The sequence below is a fragment of the Oncorhynchus keta genome, chromosome 25, assembly GCF_023373465.1.
Source record: "Oncorhynchus keta strain PuntledgeMale-10-30-2019 chromosome 25, Oket_V2, whole genome shotgun sequence".
Taxonomy (NCBI): domain Eukaryota; kingdom Metazoa; phylum Chordata; class Actinopteri; order Salmoniformes; family Salmonidae; genus Oncorhynchus; species Oncorhynchus keta.
In genome coordinates this window covers 38,479,001-38,502,782 of record NC_068445.1, presented here as the reverse complement: position 1 = coordinate 38,502,782, position 23,782 = coordinate 38,479,001, and the positions used below count along the sequence as shown (strand labels likewise).

General features: G+C 47.5%; 1 protein-coding gene across 25 annotated transcripts in view; it reads left to right on the top strand.

The window, feature by feature from the left end:
* LOC118380890 (calcium/calmodulin-dependent protein kinase type II subunit beta-like) overlaps positions 1–23,782 on the top strand; it is a 181,478-nt gene that overhangs the window by 59,000 nt on the left and 98,696 nt on the right. For 14 of the 25 annotated variants that reach the window (XM_052479249.1, XM_052479246.1, XM_052479240.1 and 11 more), the window contains exon 6: positions 9,801–9,873. In XM_052479249.1, coding sequence (XP_052335209.1) covers positions 9,801–9,873 — 73 coding nt within the window. Of the gene's footprint in view, positions 1–9,800; positions 9,874–19,117; positions 19,191–23,782 lie in introns of those variants that run through there. The other 11 variants (XM_052479248.1, XM_052479245.1, XM_052479241.1 and 8 more) reach the window with 2 other exon arrangements.

Genomic DNA, 23,782 nt, shown 5'->3' with positions numbered 1-23,782 from the left:
ATTTGTACTGTAAATGCAGGCAGGTGTCTGTACTGTAAATGGTACTGTAAATTAAGGCAGGTGTCTGTACTGTAAATGGTACTGCAAATGAAGGCGGGTGTCTGTACTGTAAATGGTACTGTAAATGAAGGCAGGTGTCTGTACTGGACTGTAAGTTGTACTGTAAATGAAGGCAGGTGTCTGTACTGTAAATGGTACTATAAATGAAGGCAGGTGTCTGTACTGTAAATTATATTGTAAATGAAGGCAGGTGTCTGTATTGTAAATGGTACTGCAAATGAAGGTGGGTGTCTGTACTGTAAATTATATTGTAAATGAAGGCAGGTGTCTGTACTGTAAATTATATTGTAAATGAAGGCAGGTGTCTGTATTGTAAATGGTACTGCAAATGAAGGAGGGTGTCTGTATTGTAAATTGTACTGTAAATGAAGGCAGGTGTTTGTATTGTAAATTGTACTGTAAATGAAGGCAGGTGTCTGTACTGTAAATGAAGGCAGGTGTCTGTACTGTACTGTAATTCATAAAGGTAGGTGTCTGTACTGTAAATTATATTGTAAATGAAGGCAGGTGTCTGTACTGTAAATTATATTGTAAATGAAGGCAGGTGTCTGTATTGTAAATGGTACTGCAAATGAAGGAGGGTGTCTGTATTGTAAATTGTACTGTAAATGAAGGCAGGTGTCTGTACTGTAAATGGTACTGTAAATGAAGGCAGGTGTCTGTACTGGACTGTAAATTGTACTGTAAATTAAGGCAGGTGTCTGTACTGTAAATGAAGGCAGGTGTCTGTACTGTAAATGGTACTGTAAATGAAGGCAGGTGTCTGTACTGGTAATTATATTGTAAATAAAGGCAGGTGTCTGTACTGTAAATTATATTGTAAATGAAGGAGGGTGTCTGTACTGTACTGTAAATCATCAAGGCAGGTGACTGTACTGTAAATTATATTGTAAATGTAGACAGGTGTCTGTACTGTACTGTAAATGGTACTGTAAATTAAGGCAGGTGTCTGTACTGTAAATGGTACTGCAAATGAAGGCGGGTGTCTGTACTGTAAATGGTACTGTAAATGAAGGCAGGTGTCTGTACTAGACTGTAAGTTGTACTGTAAATGAAGGCAGGTGTCTGTACTGTAAATGGTACTATAAATGAAGGTGGGTGTCTGTACTGTAAATTATATTGTAAATGAAGGCAGGTGTCTGTACTGTAAATTATATTGTAAATGAAGGCAGGTGTCTGTACTCTACTGTAATTCATAAAGGTAGGTGTCTGTAATGTAAATTATATTGTAAATGAAGGCAGGTGTCTGTACTGTAAATTATATTGTAAATGAAGGCAGGTGTCTGTATTGTAAATGGTACTGCAAATGAAGGAGGGTATCTGTATTGTAAATTGTACTGTAAATGAAGGCAGGTGTCTGTACTGTAAATGGTACTGTAAATGAAGGCGGGTGTCTGTACTGGACTGTAAATTGTACTGTAAATGAAGGCAGGTGTCTGTACTGTAAATGAAGGCAGGTGTCTGTACTGTAAATGGTACTGTAAATGAAGGCAGGTGTCTGTACTGGTAATTATATTGTAAATGAAGGCAGGTGTCTGTACTGTAAATTATATTGTAAATGTAGACAGGTGTCTGTACTGTACTGTAAATTGTACTGTAAATGAAGGCAGGTGTCTGTACTGGACTGTAAATCATCAAGGCAGGTGACTGTACTGTAAATGGTACTGTAAATGAAGACAGGTCTCTGTACTGGACTGTAAATTGTACTGTAAATGAAGGCAGGTGTCTGTACTGTAAATGGTACTGTAAATGAAGGCAGGTGCCTGTACTGTAAATGGTACTGTAAATGAAGGCAGGTGTTTGTACTGTACTGTAAATTGTACTGTAAATGAAGGCAGGTGTCCGTACTGTAAATGGTACTGTAAATGAAGGCAGGTGTCTGTACTGTAAATCAGCAAGGCAGGTGACTGTACTGTAAATGGTACTGTAAATGAAGGCAGGTGTCTGTACTGTACTGTAAGTTGTACTGTAAATGAAGGCAGGTGTCTGTACTGTACTGTAAATCATCAAGGCAGATGACTGTACTGTAAATTATATTGTAAATGAAGGCAGGTGTCTGTACTGTAATTCATAAAGGCAGGTGTCTGTACTGTAAATGGTACTGTAAATGAAGGCAGGTGTCTGTACTGTAAATCATCAAGGCAGGTGACTGTACTGTAAATGGTACTGTAAATGAAGGCAGGTGTCTGTACTGTAAATTGTACTGTAAATGAAGGCAGGTGCCTGTACTGTACTGTAATTTGTACTGTAAATGAAGGCAGGTGTCTGTACTGTACTGTAAATCATCAAGGCAGATGACTGTACTGTAAATTATATTGTAAATGAAGGCAGGTGTCTGTACTGTAATTCATAAAGGCAGGTGTCTGTACTGTAAATGGTACTGTAAATGAAGGCAGGTGTCTGTACTGTAAATTGTACTGTAAATGAAGGCAGGTGCCTGTACTGTAAATTGTACTGTAAATGAAGGCAGGTGTCTGTACTGTACTGTAAATTGTACTGTAAATGAAGGCAGGTGTCTGTACTGTAAATGGTACTGTAAATGAAGGCATGTGTCTGTACTGTAAATCATCAAGGCAGGTGACTGTACTGTAAATGGTACTGTAAATGAAGGCAGGTGTCTGTACTGGACTGTAAATTGTACTGTAGATGAAGGCAGGTGTCTGTACTGTAAATTATATTGTAAATGAAGGCAGGTGTCTGTACTGTACTGTAATTTGTACTGTAAATGCAGGCAGGTGTCTGTACTGTCAATGGTACTGTAAATTAAGGCAGGTGTCTGTACTGTAAATCAGCAAGGCAGGTGACTGTACTGTAAATGGTACTGTAAATGAAGGCAGGTGTCTGTACTGGACTGTAAATTGTACTGTAGATGAAGGCAGGTGTCTGTACTGTAAATTATATTGTAAATGAAGGCAGGTGTCTGTACTGTAAATGGTACTGCAAATGAAGGCGGGTGTCTGTACTGTAAATGGTACTGTAAATGAAGGCAGGTGTCTGTACTGGACTGTAAGTTGTACTGTAAATGAAGGCAGGTGTCTGTACTGTAAATGGTACTATAAATGAAGGCAGGTGTCTGTACTGTAAATTATATTGTAAATGAAGGCAGGTGTCTGTATTGTAAATGGTACTGCAAATGAAGGTGGGTGTCTGTACTGTAAATTATATTGTAAATGAAGGCAGGTGTCTGTACTGTAAATTATATTGTAAATGAAGGCAGGTGTCTGTATTGAAAATGGTACTGCAAATGAAGGAGGGTGTCTGTATTGTAAATTGTACTGTAAATGAAGGCTGGTGTCTGTACTGTAAATGGTACTGTAAATGAAGGCAGGTGTCTGTACTGTAAATGGTACTGTAAATGAAGGCAGGTGTCTGTACTGGACTGTAAATTGTACTGTAAATGAAGGCAGGTGTCTGTACTGTAAATGAAGGCAGGTGTCTGTACTGTAAATGGTACTGTAAATGAAGGCAGGTGTCTGTACTGGTAATTATATTGTAAATGAAGGCAGGTGTCTGTACTGTAAATGGTACTGTAAATGGAGGCAGGTGTCTGTACTGTAAATTATATTGTAAATGAAGGAGGGTGTCTGTAAAAATGGTACTGCAAATGAAGGAGGGTGTCTGTAAAATTGTACTGTAAATGAAGGCAGGTGTCTGTACTGTAAATGGTACTGTAAATGGAGGCAGGTGTCTGTACTGTAAATTATATTGTAAATGAAGGAGGGTGTCTGTACTTTACGGTAAATCATCAAGGCAGGTGACTGTACTGTAAATTATATTGTAAATGTAGACAGGTGTCTGTACTGTACTGTAAATTGTACTGTAAATGAAGGCAGGTGTCTGTACTGGACTGTAAATCATCAAGGCAGGTGACTGTACTGTAAATGGTACTGTAAATGAAGACAGGTCTCTGTACTGGACTGTAAATTGTACTGTAAATGAAGGCAGGTGTCTGTACTGTAAATGGTACTGTAAATGAAGGCAGGTGCCTGTACTGTAAATGGTACTGTAAATGAAGGCAGGTGTCTGTACTGTACTGTAAATTGTACTGTAAATGAAGGCAGTTGTCTGTACTGTAAATGGTACTGTAAATGAAGGCAGATGTCTGTACTGTAAATCATCAAGGCAGGTGACTGTACTGTAAATGGTACTGTAAATGAAGGCAGGTGTCTGTACTGGACTGTAAATTGTACTGTAAATGAAGGCAGGTGTCTGTACTGTAAATGGTACTGTAAATGAAGGCAGGTGCCTGTACTGTAAATGGTACTGTAAATGAAGGCAGGTGTCTGTACTGTACTGTAAATTGTACTGTAAGTGAAGGCAGGTGTCCGTACTGTAAATGGTACTGAAAATGAAGGCAGGTGTCTGTACTGTAAATCAGCAAGGCAGGTGACTGTACTGTAAATGGTACTGTAAATGAAGGCAGGTGTCTGTACTGGACTGTAAATTGTACTGTAGATGAAGGCACGTGTCTGTACTGTAAATTATATTGTAAATGAAGGCATGTGTCTGTACTGTACTGTAATTTGTACTGTAAATGCAGGCAGGTGTCTGTACTGTAAATGGTACTGTAAATTAAGGCAGGTGTCTGTACTGTAAATGGTACTGCAAATGAAGGCGGGTGTCTGTACTGTAAATGGTACTGTAAATGAAGGCAGGTGTCTGTACTGGTAATTATATTGTAAATGAAGGCAGGTGTCTGTACTGTAAATGGTACTGTAAATGAAGGCAGGTGTCTGTACTGGTAATTATATTGTAAATGAAGGCATGTGTCTGTACTGTAAATGGTACTGTAAATGAAGGCAGGTGTCTGTACTGGTAATTATATTGTAAATGAAGGCAGGTGTCTGTACTGTAAATTGTACTGTAGATGAAGGCAGGTGTCTGTACCGTAAATGAAGGCAGGTGTCTGTACTGTAAATGGTACTGTAAATGAAGGCAGGTGTCTGTACTGGTAATTATATTGTAAATGAAGGCAGGTGTCTGTACTGTAAATTATATTGTAAATGAAGGCAGGTGTCTGTATTGTAAATGGTACTGCAAATGATGGAGGGTGTCTGTATTGTAAATTGTACTGTAAATGAAGGCAGGTGTCTGTACTGTAAATGATTGTAAATGAAGGCAGGTGTCTGTACTGTACTGTAATTCATAAAGGTAGGTGACTGTACTGTAAATTATATTGTAAATGCAGACAGGTGTCTGTACTGTACTGTAAATTGTAATGTAAATGAAGGCAGGTGTCTGTACTGTACTGTAAATCATCAAGGCAGATGACTGTACTGTAAATTATATTGTAAATGAAGGCAGGTGTCTGTACTGTAATTCATAAAGGCAGGTGTCTGTACTGTACTGTAAATTGTACTGTAAATGAAGGCAGGTGTCTGTACTGTACTGTAAATCATCAAGGCAGGTGTCTGTACTGTACTGTAAATGTGCAGTACTGTATCTGAGACCTCACAAGTCTCTTAATTTTGCTGGTATGTGAGTCTGTGTTCGTGTGTGTGCGTGCGTGTCTCTCTCTCTCTGTGTGTGTGTGTGTGTGTCAGTCAGTCAGTCAGTCATCCAGGTCAGCCCTGCCCCATTTTTCATAGGAGACCAGCAATAAGTGGGCCTTTAATTAGCTGGCATAATTAGCCACACACTCAGGTAATTTGTTTTAATAGTTTCAAATGTTTTTTTGCCGTCATGTACTGGTGTTGCCGTGACAAAACACATATGTAGAACAGGATGTAAAGTGTTTTCTGTTATTAAACACAAGATAAATGATTTCCATATTATCAGCCATGTGGAAAAGCCTCTTGGGAGCCCTAAGCAAGGGGGGGGCAGGGGCTCCACCTCACAGCAAAACATTTTAATGGCTCTCCTGGGTGTTCTGAAGTTAAGTTTTACGCACATTTTGTAATGACTTATGCCATGTTAATATGATTTCTGCGTGAAAATGACTAAAAAAAGCACCTTCCCCATTGCTATTCAGCCATGATTACTACAAGTCTCATATGTCGCTTATGCCTGAAACGGGCCCTGTTGATAATAACCAGAATACAATCAATATCTGATTGAGACGCAAGGACTACATCCAGTGATTCCACTTCCCAGTATCTGTTTTCTGTCCTTCTGAGACACGAGCAACATTGTGGCTCAAACCGGCTGACCCAGTCGCATATGTGGGCAGGCTGAAGAGAGCAACTGCGGTTGATCTGTCTTCCTTAGGGTCTGAGAGAGAGAGAGAGAGAGAGAGAGAGAGAGAGAGAGAGAGAGAGAGCTCTACAGTATAATGCATATCTGTCTCTACTCCTATTCTCCTCCTCTACTCCTATGTATTAGTCAACTTATATCCTGCTATTAGTCCCATCATATCCTGCTGTTAGTCACAGTATATCCTGCTGTTAGTCACGTTATATCCTGCTGTTAGTCACAGTATATCCTGCTATTAGTCACAGTATATCCTGCTGTTCGTCACAGTATATCCTGCTGTTAGTCACAGTATATACTGCTGTTAGTCACAATATAACCTGCTGTTAGTCACAGTATAACCTGCTGTTAGTCACAGTATATCCTGCTATTAGTCACAGTATAACCTGCTGTTAGTCACAGTATATCCTGCTGTTAGTCACAGTATATCCTGCTGTTAGTCACAGTATATCCTGCTGTTAGTCACAGTATATCCTGCTGTTAGTCACGTTATATCCTGCTGTTAGTCACAGTATATCCTGCTGTTAGTCACGTTATATCCTGCTGTTAGTCACAGTATATCCTGCTGTTAGTCACAGTATATCCTGCTGTTCGTCACAGTATATCCTGCTGTTAGTCACAGTATATACTGCTGTTAGTCACAATATATCCTGCTGTTAGTCACAGTATATCCTGCTGTTAGTCACAGTATATCCTGCTGTTAGTCACAGTATATCCTGCTGTTAGTCACAGTATATCCTGCTGTAAGTCACAGTATATCCTGCTGTTAGTCACAGTATATCCTGCTGTTAGTCACAGTATATCCTGCTGTTAGTCACAGTATATCCTGCTGTTAGTCACGTTATATCCTGCTGTTAGTCACAGTATATCCTGCTGTTAGTCACAGTATATCCTGCTGTTAGTCACAGTATATCCTGCTATTAGTCACAGTATATCCTGCCGTTAGTCACAGTATATCCTGCTGTTAGTCACAGTATATCCTGCTATTAGTCACAGTATATCCTGCTATTAGTCACAGTATATCCTGCTGTTAGTCACAGTATATCCTGCTGTTCGTCACAGTATATCCTGCTGTTAGTCACAGTATATCCTGCTGTTAGTCACAGTATATCCTGCTGTTAGTCACAGTATATCCTGCTGTTAGTCACAGTATATCTTACTATTAGTCACGTTATATCCTGCTATTAGTCACAGTATATCCTGCTATTAGTCATGTTATATCCTGCTGTTAGTCACAGTATATCCTGCTGTTAGTCACAGTATATTCTGCTGTTCGTCACAGTATATCCTGCTATTAGTCACAGTATATCCTGCTGTTAGTCACAGTATATCCTGCTGTTAGTCACAGTATATCCTGCTGTTAGTCACAGTATATCCTGCTGTTAGTCACAGTATATCCTGCTGTTAGTCACAGTATATCCTGCTGTTAGTCACAGTATATCCTGCTGTTAGTCACAGTATATCCTGCTGTTAGTCACAGTATATCCTGCTGTTAGTCACAGTATAACCTGCTGTTAGTCACAGTATATCCTGCTGTTAGTCACAGTATATCCTGCTGTTAGTCACAGTATAACCTGCTGTTAGTCACAGTATATCCTGCTGTTAGTCACAGTATAACCTGCTGTTAGTCACAGTATATCCTGCTGTTAGTCACAGTATATCCTGCTGTTAGTCACAGTATATCCTGCTATTGCTGTCACAGTATATCCTGCTGTTAGTCACAGTATATCCTGCTATTAGTCACAGTATATCCTGCTGTTAGTCACAGTATATCCTGCTGTTAGTCACAGTATATCCTGCTGTTAGTCACAGTATATCCTGCTGTTAGTCACAGTATATCCTGCTGTTAGTCACAGTATATCCTGCTGTTAGTCACAGTATATCCTGCTGTTAGTCACAGTATAACCTGCTGTTAGTCACAGTATATCCTGCTGTTAGTCACAGTATATCCTGCTGTTAGTCACAGTATATCCTGCTGTTAGTCACAGTATATCCTGCTGTTAGTCACAGTATATCCTGCTGTTAGTCACAGTATATCCTGCTATTAGTCACAGTATATCCTGCTATTAGTCACAGTATATCCTGCTATTAGTCACAGTATATCCTGCTGTTAGTCACAGTATATCCTGCTGTTAGTCACAGTATATCCTGCTGTTAGTCACAGTATATCCTGCTGTTAGTCACAGTATATCCTGCTGTTAGTCACAGTATATCCTGCTGTTAGTCACAGTATATCCTGCTGTTAGTCACAGTATATCCTGCCGTTAGTCACAGTATATCCTGCTGTTAGTCACAGTATATCCTGCTGTTAGTCACAGTATATCCTGCTGTTAGTCACAGTATATCCTGCTGTTAGTCACAGTATAACCTGCTGTTAGTCACAGTATATCCTGCTGTTAGTCACAGTATAACCTGCTGTTAGTCACAGTATATCCTGCTATTAGTCACAGTATATCCTGCTATTAGTCACAGTATATCCTGCTATTAGTCACAGTATATCCTGCTGTTAGTCACAGTATATCCTGCTGTTAGTCACAGTATATCCTGCCGTTAGTCACAGTATAACCAGTACATTGAACTCCTTCACTGCACATCACACACAGGGTGGAAAGGCACATTAACCTCTTCACTTCACTCACACTGCTATTCTTTCCATCCACTGGTTAGTTTAAATACCAGTTCCACATCGATCCCCTGCTGTCATCTCTGCCTCGCTCGCTTCCTCACGCCTGCTTTCTCTCTCACTCTTCCCATCCCTTTCACTCACTCATCCTCCTTCACCCTCTCAGCTTCTCTCTTTTCTTTCTCTCTATCTTCCCTCTCTGTATATTTATCATTCTCCCCTCACTCTTTCTCTCTCTCTCTCTCTCTGTCTCTCTCTCTCTCTCTCTCTCTCTCTCTCTCTCTCTCTCTCTCTCTCTCTCTCTCTCTCTCTCTCTCCTCCCCCTCTCTCTCTCTCTCTCTCTCTCTCTCTCTCTCTCTCTCTCTCTCTCTCTCTCTCTCTCTCTCTCTCTCTCTCTCTCTCTCTCTCTCTCTCTCTCTCTCTCTCTCTCTCTCTCTCTCTCTCTCTCTCTCTCTGTCTCTCTCTCTCTCTCTCTCTCTCTCTCTCTCTCTCTCTCTGTCTCTGTCTCTCTCTCTCTCCTCTCTCTTTCCTCTCTCTTTCCTTTCTCTCTGTCTTCTGAGTTTGTCTGGCTGTGCTGTTGTTGTTAGTCTTGTGTCTCATCATGTTTAAAACAGTTTTGTCTCCTCACTCCTCACTGCATTTATTCACTTCCCCTCCTTTAATTTCTCCCTCCGTCTCCCTGTTCCTCCCATCTCTCACTCCCTCCTCCTCACTTTTCCTGTACTATTCTGACTCAAACATCTCTATCAACTCTTCTCCTCCTCTCCTCCTTTCTGTCCATCAATTTGGACATTCTTTTTTCACTTCAGTTTCACATCATTATGTTCACTTGTCTCCTCCACCTTCTTATCCTCTCTCCTTCCACCTTGCCCTCCCTCCCTCCATCTCTCCCTCCTCTCCTCTCCTTCTCTCTGTTTTGTCTTCACAGTCATTGTATCACCCAGATTCTAGACAGTGTTCATCACATTCACCAACATGACATAGTGCACAGGGACCTGAAGGTCAGTATGTCTAGAAACCAACTTCCCTCCTTTCTCTGCCCCCCCACCACCCTTAACCCCTGCACCTCTGACTGCCCCCCACCCTCCTCAACCCCTGCACCTCTGACTGCCCCCCACCCTCCTCAACCCCTGCACCTCTGACTGCCCCCCACCCTCCTCAACCCCTCTGACTGCCCCCCCACCCTCCTCAACCCCTGCACCTCTGACTGCCCCACCCTCCTCAACCCTCTGACTGCCCCCGCACCCTCCTCAACCCCTGCACTCTGACAACCCCCCACCCTACACAACCCTGCACCTCTGCCCCCCACCACCCTCAACCCCTGCAGCTCTGACTGCCCCACCCTCCTCAACCCTCTGACAGCACCCCGCACCCTCCTCAACCCCTGCAGCTCTGACTACCCCCCACCCTCCTCAACCCCTGCACCTCTGCCCCCCCCACCCTCCTCAACCCCTGCACCTCTGAATGCCCCCCTCAACCTCCTCAACCCTCTGTCTGCCCCCGCACCCCCTCAACCCCTGCACCTCTGACTACCCCCCCCCAACCCTCCTCAACCCCTGCATCTCTGCCTGCCCCCCACCCTCAACCCTTGCACCTCTGCCTGCCCCTCAACCCCTGCACCTCTGACTGCCCCCCCCACCCTCAACCCTTGCACCTCTGCCTGACCCCCCCCCTCCTCAACCCCTGCACCTCTGCCTGCCCCCCCACCCTCTCAACCCCTGCACCTCTGCCTGCCCCCCACCCTCAACCCCTGCACCTCTGACTGCCCCCCACCCTCCTCAACCCCTGCACCTCTGACTGCCCCCCACCCTCCTCAACCCCTGCACCTCTGACTGCCCCCCCACCCTCCTCAACCCCTGCACCTCTGACTGCCCCCCCACCCTCCTCAACCCCTGCACCTCTGACTGTCCCCCCACCTCCTCAACCCTCTGACTGCCCCCCACCCTCCTCAACCCCTGCACCTTTGCCCCCCCCACCACCCTCAACCCCTGCACCTCTGACTGCCCCACCCTCCTCAACCCTCTGACTGCCCTCCGCACCCTCCTCAACCCCTGCACCTCTGACTACCCCCCACCCTACTCAACCCCTGCACCTCTGCCCCCCCCCCACCACCCTCAACCCCTGCACCTCTGCCCCCCACCAACCTCAACCCCTGCACCTCTGACTGCCCCCCACCCTCCTCAACCCCTGCACCTCTGACTGCCCCCCACCCTCCTCAACCCCTGCACCTCTGACTGCCCCCCCACCCTCCTCAACCCCTGCACCTCTGACTGCCCCACCCTCCTCAACCCTCTGACTGCCCCCCGCACCCTCCTCAACCCCTGCACCTCTGACTACCCCCCCCACCCTCCTCAACCCCTGCACCTCTGCCTGCCCCCCCACCCTCAACCCTTGCACCTCTGCCTGCCCCTCAACCCCTGCACCTCTGACTGCCCCCCACCCTCAACCCTTGCACCTCTGCCTGCCCCCTCCCACCCTCTCAACCCCTGCACCTCTGCCTGCCCCCTCCCACCCTCAACCCCTGCACCTCTGCCCCCTCAACCCCTGCACCTCTGCCTGCCCCCACCCTCAACCCCTGCACCTCTGCCTGCCCCCACCCTCAACCCCTGCACCTCTGCCTGCCCCACGACCCTCAACCCCTGCACCTCTGCCTGCCCCCCACCCTCAACCCCTGCACCTCTGCCTGCCCCCCCCACCCTCAACCCCTGCACCTCTGCCTGCCCCCCACCCTCAACCCTTGCACCTCTGCCTGCCCCCAACCCCTGCACCTCTGACTGCCCCCCACCCTCAACCCCTGCACCTCTGCCTGCCCCCTCCCACCCTCTCAACCCCTGCACCTCTGCCTGCCCCCTCCCACCCTCAACCCCTGCACCTCTGCCCCCTCAACCCCTGCACCTCTGCCTGCCCCCACCCCTCAACCCCTGCACCTCTGCCTGCCCCACCCCTCCTCACCCCTGCACCTCTGCCTGCCCCCCCTCCCTCAACCCCTGCACCTCTGACTGCCCCCCCCCCTCAACCCCTGCACCTCTGCCCCCCACCACCCTCAACCCCTGCACCTCTGACTGCCCCCCACCCTCCTCAACCCCTGCACCTCTGACTGCCCCCCACCCTCCTCAACCCCTGCACCTCTGACTGTCCCACCCTCCTCAACCCTCTGACTGCCCCCGCACCCTCCTCAACCCCTGCACCTCTGACAACCCCCCACCCTCCACAACCCCTGCACCTCTGCTGCCCCCCACCACCCTCAACCCCTGCACCTCTGACTGCCCCACCCTCCTCAACCCTCTGACTGCCCTCCGCACCCTCCTCAACCCCTGCACCTCTGACTGCCCCCCACACTCCTCAACCCCTGCACCTCTGACTGCCCCCCCACCCTCCTCAACCCCTGCACCTCTGACTGCCCCCCCCACCCTCAACCCCTGCACCTCTGACTGTCCCACCCTCCTCAACCCTCTGACTGCCCCCGCACCACCCTCAACCCCTGCACCTCTGACAACCCCCCACCCTCCTCAACCCCTGCACCTCTGCCCCCCACCACCCTCAACCCCTGCACCTCTGACTGCCCCACCCTCCTCAACCCTCTGACTGCCCTCCGCACCCTCCTCAACCCCTGCACCTCTGACTACCCCCCACCCTCCTCAACCCCTGCACCTCTGCCCCCTCCCCCACCACCCTCAACCCCTGCACCTCTGCCCCCCCCACCCAACCCCTGCACCTCTGACTGCCCCCCACCCCCTCAACCCCTGCACCTCTGACTGCCCCCCCCACCCTCCTCAACCCCTGCACCTCTGACTGCCCCCACCCACCTCAACCCCTGCACCTCTGACTGCCCCACCCTCCTCAACCCTCTGACTGCCCCCGCACCCTCCTCAACCCCTGCACCTCTGACTACCCCCCCCACCCTCCTCAACCCCTGCACCTCTCTGCCTGCCCCCCACCCTCAACCCTTGCACCTCTGCCTGCCCCTCAACCCCTGCACCTCTGACTGCCCCCCACCCTCAACCCCTGCACCTCTGCCTGCCCCCCACCCTCAACCCTTGCACCTCTGCCTGCCCCCAACCCCTGCACCTCTGCCTGCCCCCCACCCTCAACCCCTGCACCTCTGCCTGCCCCCCCACCCTCAACCCCTGCACCTCTGCCTGCAGGCCCCTCCTCTGTCTCAGTCTGTCTATCCGTGTGTCCGTCGATCAGTTCGTCAGTTTGTCTGTTGCTCTGTCTAGTTTCTGTTTGTTTAAATGTTCTACACTATTAATCTATCAGAGGTTAATTTCTTCTTGTTGTGCTGATTCACTGACTTCCCCCCCTGACTCCCACTCCCTCCCCAAAACTTTGTCCCCGCTCCAGTCCTCTCAAACCGTCACCCCAGTGCACATGCCCAGCTTCTCAGGCTGCAGTGACCTTTCCTCTGTCCAAGGCGTGTCCCAAATGACACCCTATTCTGTATGTAGTACACCATTTTTGCCCCCAACCCTATGAGCCCTGTGTAGGGAATAGGGTGCAATTTGAGATGCAGACCAACTCATCACGGTTTGATATCCCAGCAGGGCCCAGGTTTCCCTTGTTCACTTTGATCTCCATCGCTTCCCCCCCTGACTCCTCCCCCTGACTCCTCCCCTTCTCCCATTGGAAAGCATCTCAGGGCACATATTCAGCTACGCTACAGCACTCAACAACAACTTCACCTAAGCCTGGGGGTATATAGCTGACAGGATAGATACTATAGCATTCTTTTCTCTAACATAAACCATTACGGTCTGATACCAACCTAAGATGTGTGCCATGTGTTTAGAAAGCAAGGGGAATTTACTTAGCCTACTGAACAATTATTTCCCTGTTTAGACAGGCAATTTCACACTGGCAACGAGTAACCTGCAATACCAGACTCAGAAATTGTTTTTTAATGAGCGACTAACGATTTGAGTAACAACTAGTTTTTTTTTAAATCACATTTTTCTAACACATCTTGTTGAGGAATAGTGTCAAATTATACCACACTGACAGATTATGAGTTTTACAGTATTTTGTACAGATTTGAACACTATGGTGTTGAACACTGAGTTGTAGTCAATGAACAGCATTCTCACATAGGTGTTCCTTTTGTCCAGGTGGGAAAGGGCAGTGTGGAGTGTGATTGAGAGTCACTGCTACTTCCTGCTTTAGGTTTTGCTTGTAAGCAGGAATCAGGAAGATATAATTATGGTCACATTTGCCAAATGGAAGGCGAGGGAGAGCTTTGTACTCATCCCTGTGTGTGGATTAGAGTTGGTCTAGAGTTTTTTTTCCTATGGTTGCACATGTAACATGCATGTTGAAATGAGGTAAAACGGACTTAAGTTTGCCTGCATTAAAGTGCCACTAGGAGCGCCACCAGTCCAGACCTCATCATAACTACACCAGTCCAGACTCCATCATAACTACACCAGTCCAGACTCCATCATAACTACATCCAGTCCAGACTCCATCGTAACTACACCAGTCCAGACTCCATCATAACTACACCAGTCCAGACTCCATCTACACCAGTCCAGACTCCATCATAACTACAGTCCAGACTCCATCATAACTACATCCAGTCCAGACCTCATCATAACTACATCCAGTCCAGACCCCATCATAACTACACCAGTCCAGACTCCATCATAACTACATCCAGTCCAGAATCCATCATAACTACACCAGTTCAGGCCTCATCGTAACTACATCCAGTCCAGACTCCATCATAACTACACCAGTCAGACTCCATCATAACTACACCAGTCCAGACTCCATCATAACTACATCCAGTCCAGACTCCATCACCATCCAGTCCAGACTCCATCATAACTACACCAGTCCAGACTCCATCATAACTACACCAGTCCAGACTCCATCATAACTACACCAGTCCAGACTCCATCATAACTACACCAGTCCAGACCCCATCATAACTACATCCAGTCCAGACTCCATCATAACTACATCCAGTCCAGACTCCATCATAACTACACCAGTCCAGACTCCATCATAACTACACCAGTCCAGACTCCATCATAACTACATCCAGTCCAGACTCCATCATAACTACATCCAGTCCAGACTCCATCATAACTACACCAGTTCAGGCCTCATCGTAACTACATCCAGTCCAGACTCCATCATAACTACATCCAGTCCAGACTCCATCATAACTACACCAGTCCAGACTCCATCATAACTACATCAGTCCAGACTCCATCATAACTACATCCAGTCCAGACTCCATCATAACTACATCCAGTCAGACTCCATCATAACTACACCAGTCCAGACTCCATCATAACTACACCAGTCCAGACTCCATCATAACTACATCCAGTCCAGACTCCATCATAACTACATCCAGTCAGACTCCATCATAACTACATCCAGTCCAGACTCCATCATAACTACATCCAGTCCAGACCTCATCATAACTACACCAGTCCAGACTCCATCATAACTACATCCAGTCAGACTCCATCATAACTACACCAGTCCAGACCCCATCGTAACTAGTCCAGACTCCATCATAACTACACCAGTCCAGAATCCATCATAACTACATCCAGTCCAGACTCCATCATAACTACACCAGTCCAGACTCCATCATAACTACACCAGTCCAGACTCCATCATAACTACACCAGTTCAGGCCTCATCGTAACTACACCAGTCCAGACTCCATCATAACTACATCCAGTCCAGACTCCATCATAACTACACCAGTCCAGACTCCATCATAACTACACCAGTCCAGACTCCATCATAACTACATCCAGTCCAGACTCCATCATAACTACACCAGTCCAGACTCCATCATAACTACATCCAGTCCAGACTCCATCATAACTACACCAGTTCAGGCCTCATCGTAACTACACCAGTCCAGACTCCATCATAACTACACCAGTCGAGACCTCATCATAACTACATCCAGTCCAGACTCCATCATAACTACACCAGTCCAGACTCCATCATAACTACATCCAGTCCAGACTCCATCATAACTACATCCAGTCCAGACTCCATCATAACTACATCCAGTCCAGACTCCATCATAACTACATCCAGAATCCATCATAACTACACCAGTCCAGACTCCATCATAACTTTTCCAGACTCCATCATAACTACATCCAGTCCAGACTCCATCATAATAGTCCAGACTCCATCATAACTACATCCAGTCCAGACTCCATCATAACTTTCAGGCCTCATCATAACTACACCAGTCCAGACTCCATCATAACTTCCAGTCCAGACTCCATCATAACTACACCAGTTCAGACTCCATCATAACTACACCAGTCCAGACTCCATCATAACTACACCAGTTCAGAATCCATCATAACTACATCCAGTCCAGACTAATCATAACTACATCCAGTCCAGACTCCATCATAACTACATCCAGTCCAGACTCCATCATAACTACACCAGTCCAGACTCCATCATAACTACATGTCCAGAATCCATCATAACTACACCAGTCCAGACCCCATCATAACTACACCAGTCCAGAATCCATCATAACTACATCCAGTCCAGACTCCATCATAACTACACCAGTCCAGACTCCATCATAACTACACCAGTTCAGGCCTCATCGTAACTACACCAGTCCAGACTCCATCATAACTACATCCAGTCCAGACTCCATCATAACTACACCAGTCCAGACTCCATCATAACTACACCAGTCCAGACTCCATCATAACTACATCCAGTCCAGACTCCATCATAACTACACCAGTCCAGACTCCATCATAACTACATCCAGTCCAGACTCCATCATAACTACACCAGTTCAGGCCTCATCGTAACTACACCAGTCCAGACTCCATCATAACTACACCAGTCGAGACCTCATCATAACTACATCCAGTCCAGACTCCATCATAACTACACCAGTCCAGACTCCATCATAACTACACCAGTCCAGACTCCATCATAACTACACCAGTCCAGACCCCATCATAACTACACCAGTCCAGACTCCATCATAACTACATCCAGTCCAGACTCCATCATAACTACACCAGTCCAGACTCCATCATAACTACACCAGTCCAGACCCCATCATAACTACACCAGTCCAGACTCTATCATAACTACATCCAGTCCAGACTCCATCATAACTACACCAGTCCAGACTCCATCATAACTACACCAGTCCAGACCCCATCCCTACACCAGTCCAGACCCCATCATAACTACACCAGTCCAGACTCCATCGTAACTACACCAGTCCAGACCTCATCATAACTACACCAGTTCAGGCCTCATCGTAACTACACCAGTCCAGACCTCATCATAACTACACCAGTTCAGGCCTCATCGTAACTACACCAGTCCAGACCTCATCATAACTACACCAGTTCAGGCCTCATCGTAACTACACCAGTCCAGACCTCATCATAACTACACCAGTCCAGACCTCATCATAACTACACCAGTCCAGACCTCATCATAACTACACCAGTCCAGTCCATACTTTTTTTTACTGTATATGTTTAGTTTTTCCATCCATGTATTTTTAGCCTGTAGGTCATGTGGTCTGTGTCTGAAAAGACACAATGGTGCCAGTTGTGTCAGCAGAAGGCAGGATAGGTACACAACATGCTGTTGGTCTTAAGATAATCTTTTCAATGTGTTGTTTTTAGCTGTGGGATAGAAAGCCATACCCCTTACCACATCCTCTACCTTGTCCCTCCCTTAGTCCCCTCTCCCTCCCTAGTCCCCTCTCCCTTCTCCCTCCCCTAGTCCCCCTCCCTCCCCTAGTCCCCCTCCCTCCCCTAGTCCCTTCTCCCTCCCCTAGTCCCCTCTCCCTTCTCCCTCCCCTAGTCCCCCCTCCCTCCCCTAGTCCCCTCACCCTTCTCCCTCCCCCCTCCCTCCCCTAGTCCCCTCTCCCTTCTCCCTCCCCTAGTCCCCCCTCCCTCCCCTAGTCCCCTCTCCCTTCTCCCTCCCCTCTGCCTCCCCTAGTCCCCCTCCCTCCCTAGTCCCCTCTCCCTGCCCTAGTCCCTTCTCCCTCCCTTACTCCCCTCTCCCTCCCCTAGTCCCCTCTCCCTTCTCCCTCCCCTAGTCCCTATCCCTCCCCTAGTCCCTTCTCCCTCCCTTACTCCCCTCTCCCTCCCCTAGTCCCCCTCCCTCCCCTAGTCCCCTCTCCCTTCTCCCTCCCTTAGTCCCCCTCCCTCCCCTAGTCCCTTCTCCCTCCCCTCTCCCTCCCCTAGTCCCCTCTCCTTCTCCCTCCCTAGTCCCCCTCCCTCCCCTCTCCCTCCCCTCCCTAGTCCCCCTCCCTCCCCCCTAGTCCCCCTCCCTCCCCTAGTCCCCTCACCCTTCTCCCTCCCCCTCCCTCCCCTAGTCCCCTCTCCTTCTCCCTCCCCTAGTCCCCCTCCCTCCCCTAGTCCCCTCTCCCTTCTCCCTCCCCTCTGCCTCCCCTAGTCCCCCCTCCCTCCCCTAGTCCCCTCTCCCTGCCCTAGTCCCCTCTCCCTCCCCAAGTCCCCTCTCCCTCCCCTACTCCCCTCTCTCTCCCCTAGTCCCCCCTCCCTCCCCTAGTCCCAACTAGTCCCAACTCCAGTCCAGGAGGCTCCACCATAATGCTCAAACCTATACATTTCTTTAAGATCATTGGTCACCTAAATGAAAGAGAGGAAGGGAGCATTTTGCCCTTTGACAAAATGGAGCCAGTGGAATCCAGTGAGATCTTTGACAACAGATCGTTCTTTTTTATTTTACCTTTATTTAACTAGGCAAGTCAGTTAAGAACAAATTATTATTTTCAATGACGGCCTAGGAACAGTGGGTTAACTGCCTGTTCAGGGGCAGAATGACATATTTGCAGCTTGTCAGCTAGTACTAGTCCAACGCTCTAACCACTAGGCTACCCTGCCGTTCTCATTGGCAGGTTTGAACTGTTTACAATAAAGAGGTCCAGGTGATGATACTCTTACCTAAAGTCACATGATACACACCTACTGGCCGTTCTACTGCCAAGTTATTGTCCTTTCGCTTGGCTAGGCCATGGGTTGGACAAGGCTGGTGACAGAAGCCCCCCTTCGCCCTCCTCCCCACTTCCTCCCCCCTCCTCCCTCTACCTTCCTCCTCCCCCCTCCTCATCCCCCTACCTTCATTCACACCCCCCCCCCCACCTCTACATCTACCCCTTACCCTAGCCTCCTCTATCGCCTGTGCATGGAATTGTAGCTATGCTGCTCAGACTAACACGCGCCCCCTGGTGTTTGCATGCAGTCATTGCATCCAGCAGATCGTGGAGGCGGTGCTACACTGCCATCAAATGGGCGTGGTGCATCGAGATCTAAAGGTGGGTAACAGGTCTGTTCAGTGTCCGTTCAGTGTCTGTTCAGTATCCATTCAGTGTCCGTTCAGTGTCCGTTCAGTGTCCATTCAGTGTCTGTTCAGTGTCCGTTCAGTGTCCATTCAGTGTCTGTTCAGTGTCCATTCAGTGTCCATTCAGTGTCTGTTCAGTATCCATTCAGTGTCTTTTCAGTATCCATTCAGTGTCTGTTCAGTGTCCATTCAGTGTCTGTTCAGTGTCCATTCAGTGTCTGTTCAGTATCTGTTCAGTGTCCATTCAGTGTCTGTTCAGTGTCTATTCAGTGTCTGTTCAGTATCCATTCAGTGTCTGTTCAGTATCCATTCAGTGTCTGTTCAGTGTCCATTCAGTGTCTGTTCAGTGTCTATTCAGTGTCTGTTCAGTGTCTATTCAGCGTGTGTTCAGTGTCCATTCAGTGTGTGTTCAGTGTCCATTCTCTGTGTGTGTGTATGTGTGTGTTGGGGGTGTGTGTCCTCTATAGGCGTGTTAAGCACAATTGTCCAACATCACTGTTTGTGGACAGATATAGCTATCTAGCGCTGACTGTAAAATATAGTAACACCTCTCTAGAGAAGACTGAGCTGAGCTGTTCAGTAAATCTTTAGCCTGTCAGTCCTACCAAGTAGTTTCTAGTTTTAAAAAAACAACACCATTATTTCACCTTTATTTAACCAGGTAGGCAAGTTGAGAACAAGTTCTCATTTAGAACTGCGACCTGGCCAAGATAAAGCAAAGCAGTGCAACAAAAACAACAACACAGAGTTACACAAAAACAAACATACAGTCAATAACACAATAGAAAAAGTCTTAATACAGTGTGTGCAAATGAGGTAAGAGGTGAGGCAATAAATAGGCCATGGTGGCAAAATAATTACAATTTAGCATTAACACTGGAGTGATAGATGTGCAGAAGATGAATGTGCAAGTAGAGATACTGGGGTGCATAGGAGCAAAACAAATATCGGGATGAGGTAGTTGGATGGGCTAATTACAGATGGGCTATGCACAGGTGCAGTGATCTGTGAGCTGCTCTGACAGCTGGTGTTTAATGTTAGTGAGGGACATATGAGTCTCCAGCTTCAGTGATTTTTGCAGTTCGTTCCAGTCATTGGCAGCAGACGACTGTAAGGAAAGGCGGCCAAAGGAGGATTTGGCTTTGGGGGTGACCAGTGAGATATACCTGCTGGAGCACATGCTATGGGTGGGTGTTGCTGTGGTGACCAGTGAGCTGAGATAAGGCGGGACTTTACCTAGCAAAGGCTTTTTGATGACCTCGAGCCAGTGGGTTTGGCGATGAATATGAAGTGAGGGCCAGCCAATGAGAGCACAAAGGTCACAGTGGTGGGTAGTATATGGGGCATTGCTGAGTAGAGTGTTGGAGGCTACTTTGTAAATGACATCGCCAAAGTCAAGGATTGATAGGATAGTCAGTTTTACGAGGGTATGTTTGACAGCATGAGTGAAGGATGCTTTGTTGCGAAATAGGGAGCCGATTCTAGATTTCATTTTGGATTGGAGATGATTAATGCCACGAGAGGAGTGTTGTATGGCATTGAAGCTCATTTACATTTTACATTTAAGTCATTTAGCAGACGCTCTTATCCAGAGCTTAGTTAACACAGTGTCTGAAGAAGGGCCAGAAGTATACAGAATGGTGTCGTCTGCGTAGAGGTGGATCAGAGAATCACCACCAGCAAGAGCGATATCATTGATGTATACAGAGAAGAGAGTCAGCCCGAGGATTGATCCCCGTGGCACCCCCATAGAGACTGCCAGAGGTCCGGACAACAGGCCCTCCGATTTGACATACTGAACTCTATCAGAGAAGTAGTTGGTGAACCAGGCGAGGCAGTCATTTGAGAAACCAAGGATGTTGAGTCTGCCGATAAGAATGTGGTGATTGACAGAGTCGAAAGCATTGGCCAGGTCGATGAATACGGCTGCACAGTATCTCTTATCGATGGCAGTTATGACATCGTTTAGGACCTTGAGCGTGGCTGAGGTGCAACAATGACCATCTTGGGAACCAGATTGCATAGTGGAGAAGGTACGGTGGGATTCGAAATGGTCGGTAATCTGTTTGTTAACTTGGCTTTCGAAGACCTTAGAAAGGCAGGGTAGAATAGATATAGGTCTGTAGTAGAGGTCGACCGATTATGATTTGGGTCTAGTGTCTCCCCCTTTGAAGAGGGGGATGACCACGGCAGCTTTCCAATCTTTGGGGACCTCAGACAATAGGAAAGAGAGTTTGAACAGGCTAGTAATAGGGGTTGCAACAATTTCGGCAGATAGTTTTAGAAAGAAAGGGTCCAAACTGTCTAGCCCAGCTGATTTGTAGGTGTCCAGATTTTGCAGCTCTTTCAGAACATCAGCTTCCTGAATTTGGGTGAAGGAGATCAGTCTCCTGTCTTCAGGTCAGAATCCTCTCCTATAGGCTTCTCTCTCTCTCTGCACCATGGGATCTGTCCAATACGATCTTTCACATATCTCTGATGGTGCCTTGCAAAATGCTGCTCCTCTATCTCTCTCCTCTTGTTGAAACAGCAACTCTCCCCCTTTCCCAAATGCAGTCCCTCTCTCACCTATCCTCTTGTTGAAACAGCAACTCTCCCCCTTTCCCAAATGCAGTCCCTCTCTCACCTATCCTCTTGTTGAAACAGCAACTCTCCCCCTTTCCCAAATGCAGTCCCTCTCTCACCTATCCTCTTGTTGAAACAGCAACTCTCCCCCTTTCCCAAATGCAGTCCCTCTCTCACCTATCCTCTTGTTGAAACAGCAACTCTCCCCTTTCCCAAATGCAGTCCCTCTCTCACCTATCCTCTTGTTGAAACAGCAACTCTCCCCCTTTCCCAAATGCAGTCCCTCTCTCACCTATCCTCTTGTTGAAACAGCAACTCTCCCCCTTTCCCAAATGCAGTCCCTCTCTCACCTATCCTCTTGTTGAAACAGCAACTCTCCCCCTTTCCCAAATGCAGTCCCTCTCTCACCTATCCTCTTGTTGAAACAGCAACTCTCCCCCTTTCCCAAATGCAGTCCCTCTCTCACCTATCCTCTTGTTGAAACAGCAGCTCTCCCCCTTTCCCAAATGCAGTCCCTCTCTCACCTATCCTCTTGTGAAACAGCAAAGTATCCCTTTAAATTGCTTATAAGGTTGTAGTGTGTGCTGGATTAAAGTTAGCCCCTTGTCAATATGATTCCCAAAATGGGTTCCCAAAGGGAATTGATTCTTTGCCACATCCAGTTTAAATGTGTCTCTATGGTGCTTCCAATTGAGGTTTATAGCTTCATGTAAGTATGTATTTATAGGTCAGATGACAGAACCTTGTTCTAATTGGTCAGAGCCTCTTTTGCTGAGTGTTGTGGTTGGATTGCAGCAGTAGTGCTGTCATCTCTCCTATCGTGTGTGTGTGTCTGTGTGTGTGTGTGTGTCTGTGTGTGTGTGTATGTGTGTGCGCGCGTGCGTGCTTGTGTGTTATACATGTTTTTGTTACTGCTTGTTGTCTTGCATGATGCTGCGTGTGTGTTTTCAGTTCTCTCGACCAGGATAACACCTCGTCAGACCCCAGCGCCGGCCTCGGCAACATTCTTCCTGTTTATCAGAACTGTTGTGGATATTTCTTTATTTAGCCACACCTATCAGGTTACAGTCCTCAGCTCTGGGGAATTTCACACAATATGTCATAGTGATGGCTGAGGACAGCCTCGGAGAGGGTCTGAGAGGCGAGGAGATCGCTCCAATGAAGTGGAGACAACCAGGAGATCGCTCTAATGAAGTGGAGACAACCAGGAGATCGCTCCAACGAAGTGGAGACAACCAGGAGATCGCTCCAACGAAGTGGAGACAACCAGGAGATCGCTCTAATGAAGTGGAGACAACCAGGAGATCGCTCCAATGAAGTGGAGACAACCAGGAGATCGCTCCAACGAAGTGGAGACAACCAGGAGATCGCTCCAATGAAGTGGAGACAACCAGGAGATCGCTCCAATGAAGTGGAGAGAACCAGGAGATCGCTCCAATGAAGTGGAGAGAACCAGGAGATCGCTCCAACGAAGTGGAGACAACCAGGAGATCGCTCTAATGAAGTGGAGACAACCAGGAGATCGCTCCAATGAAGTGGAGACAACCAGAGATCAACCAAGTGGAGACAACCAGAGATCGCTCTAATGAAGTGGAGACAACCAGGAGATCGCTCCAACGATGTGGAGACAACCAGGACATCGCTCCAATGAAGTGGAGACAACCAGGAGATCGCTCCAATGAAGTGGAGACAACCAGGAGATCGCTCCAACGATGCGGAGACAACCAGGAGATCGCTCCAACGATGCGGAGACAACCAGGAGATCGCTCTAATGAAGTGGAGACAACCAGGAGATCGCTCCAATGAAGTGGAGACAACCAGGAGATCGCTCCAACGAAGTGGAGACAACCAGGAGATCGCTCCAACGTGCTCTAATGAAGTAGAGACAACCAGGAGATCGCTCCAACGATGTGGAGACAACCAGGAGATCGCTCCAACGATGTGGAGACAACCAGGAGATCGCTCTAATGAAGTGGAGACAACCAGGAGATCGCTCCAATG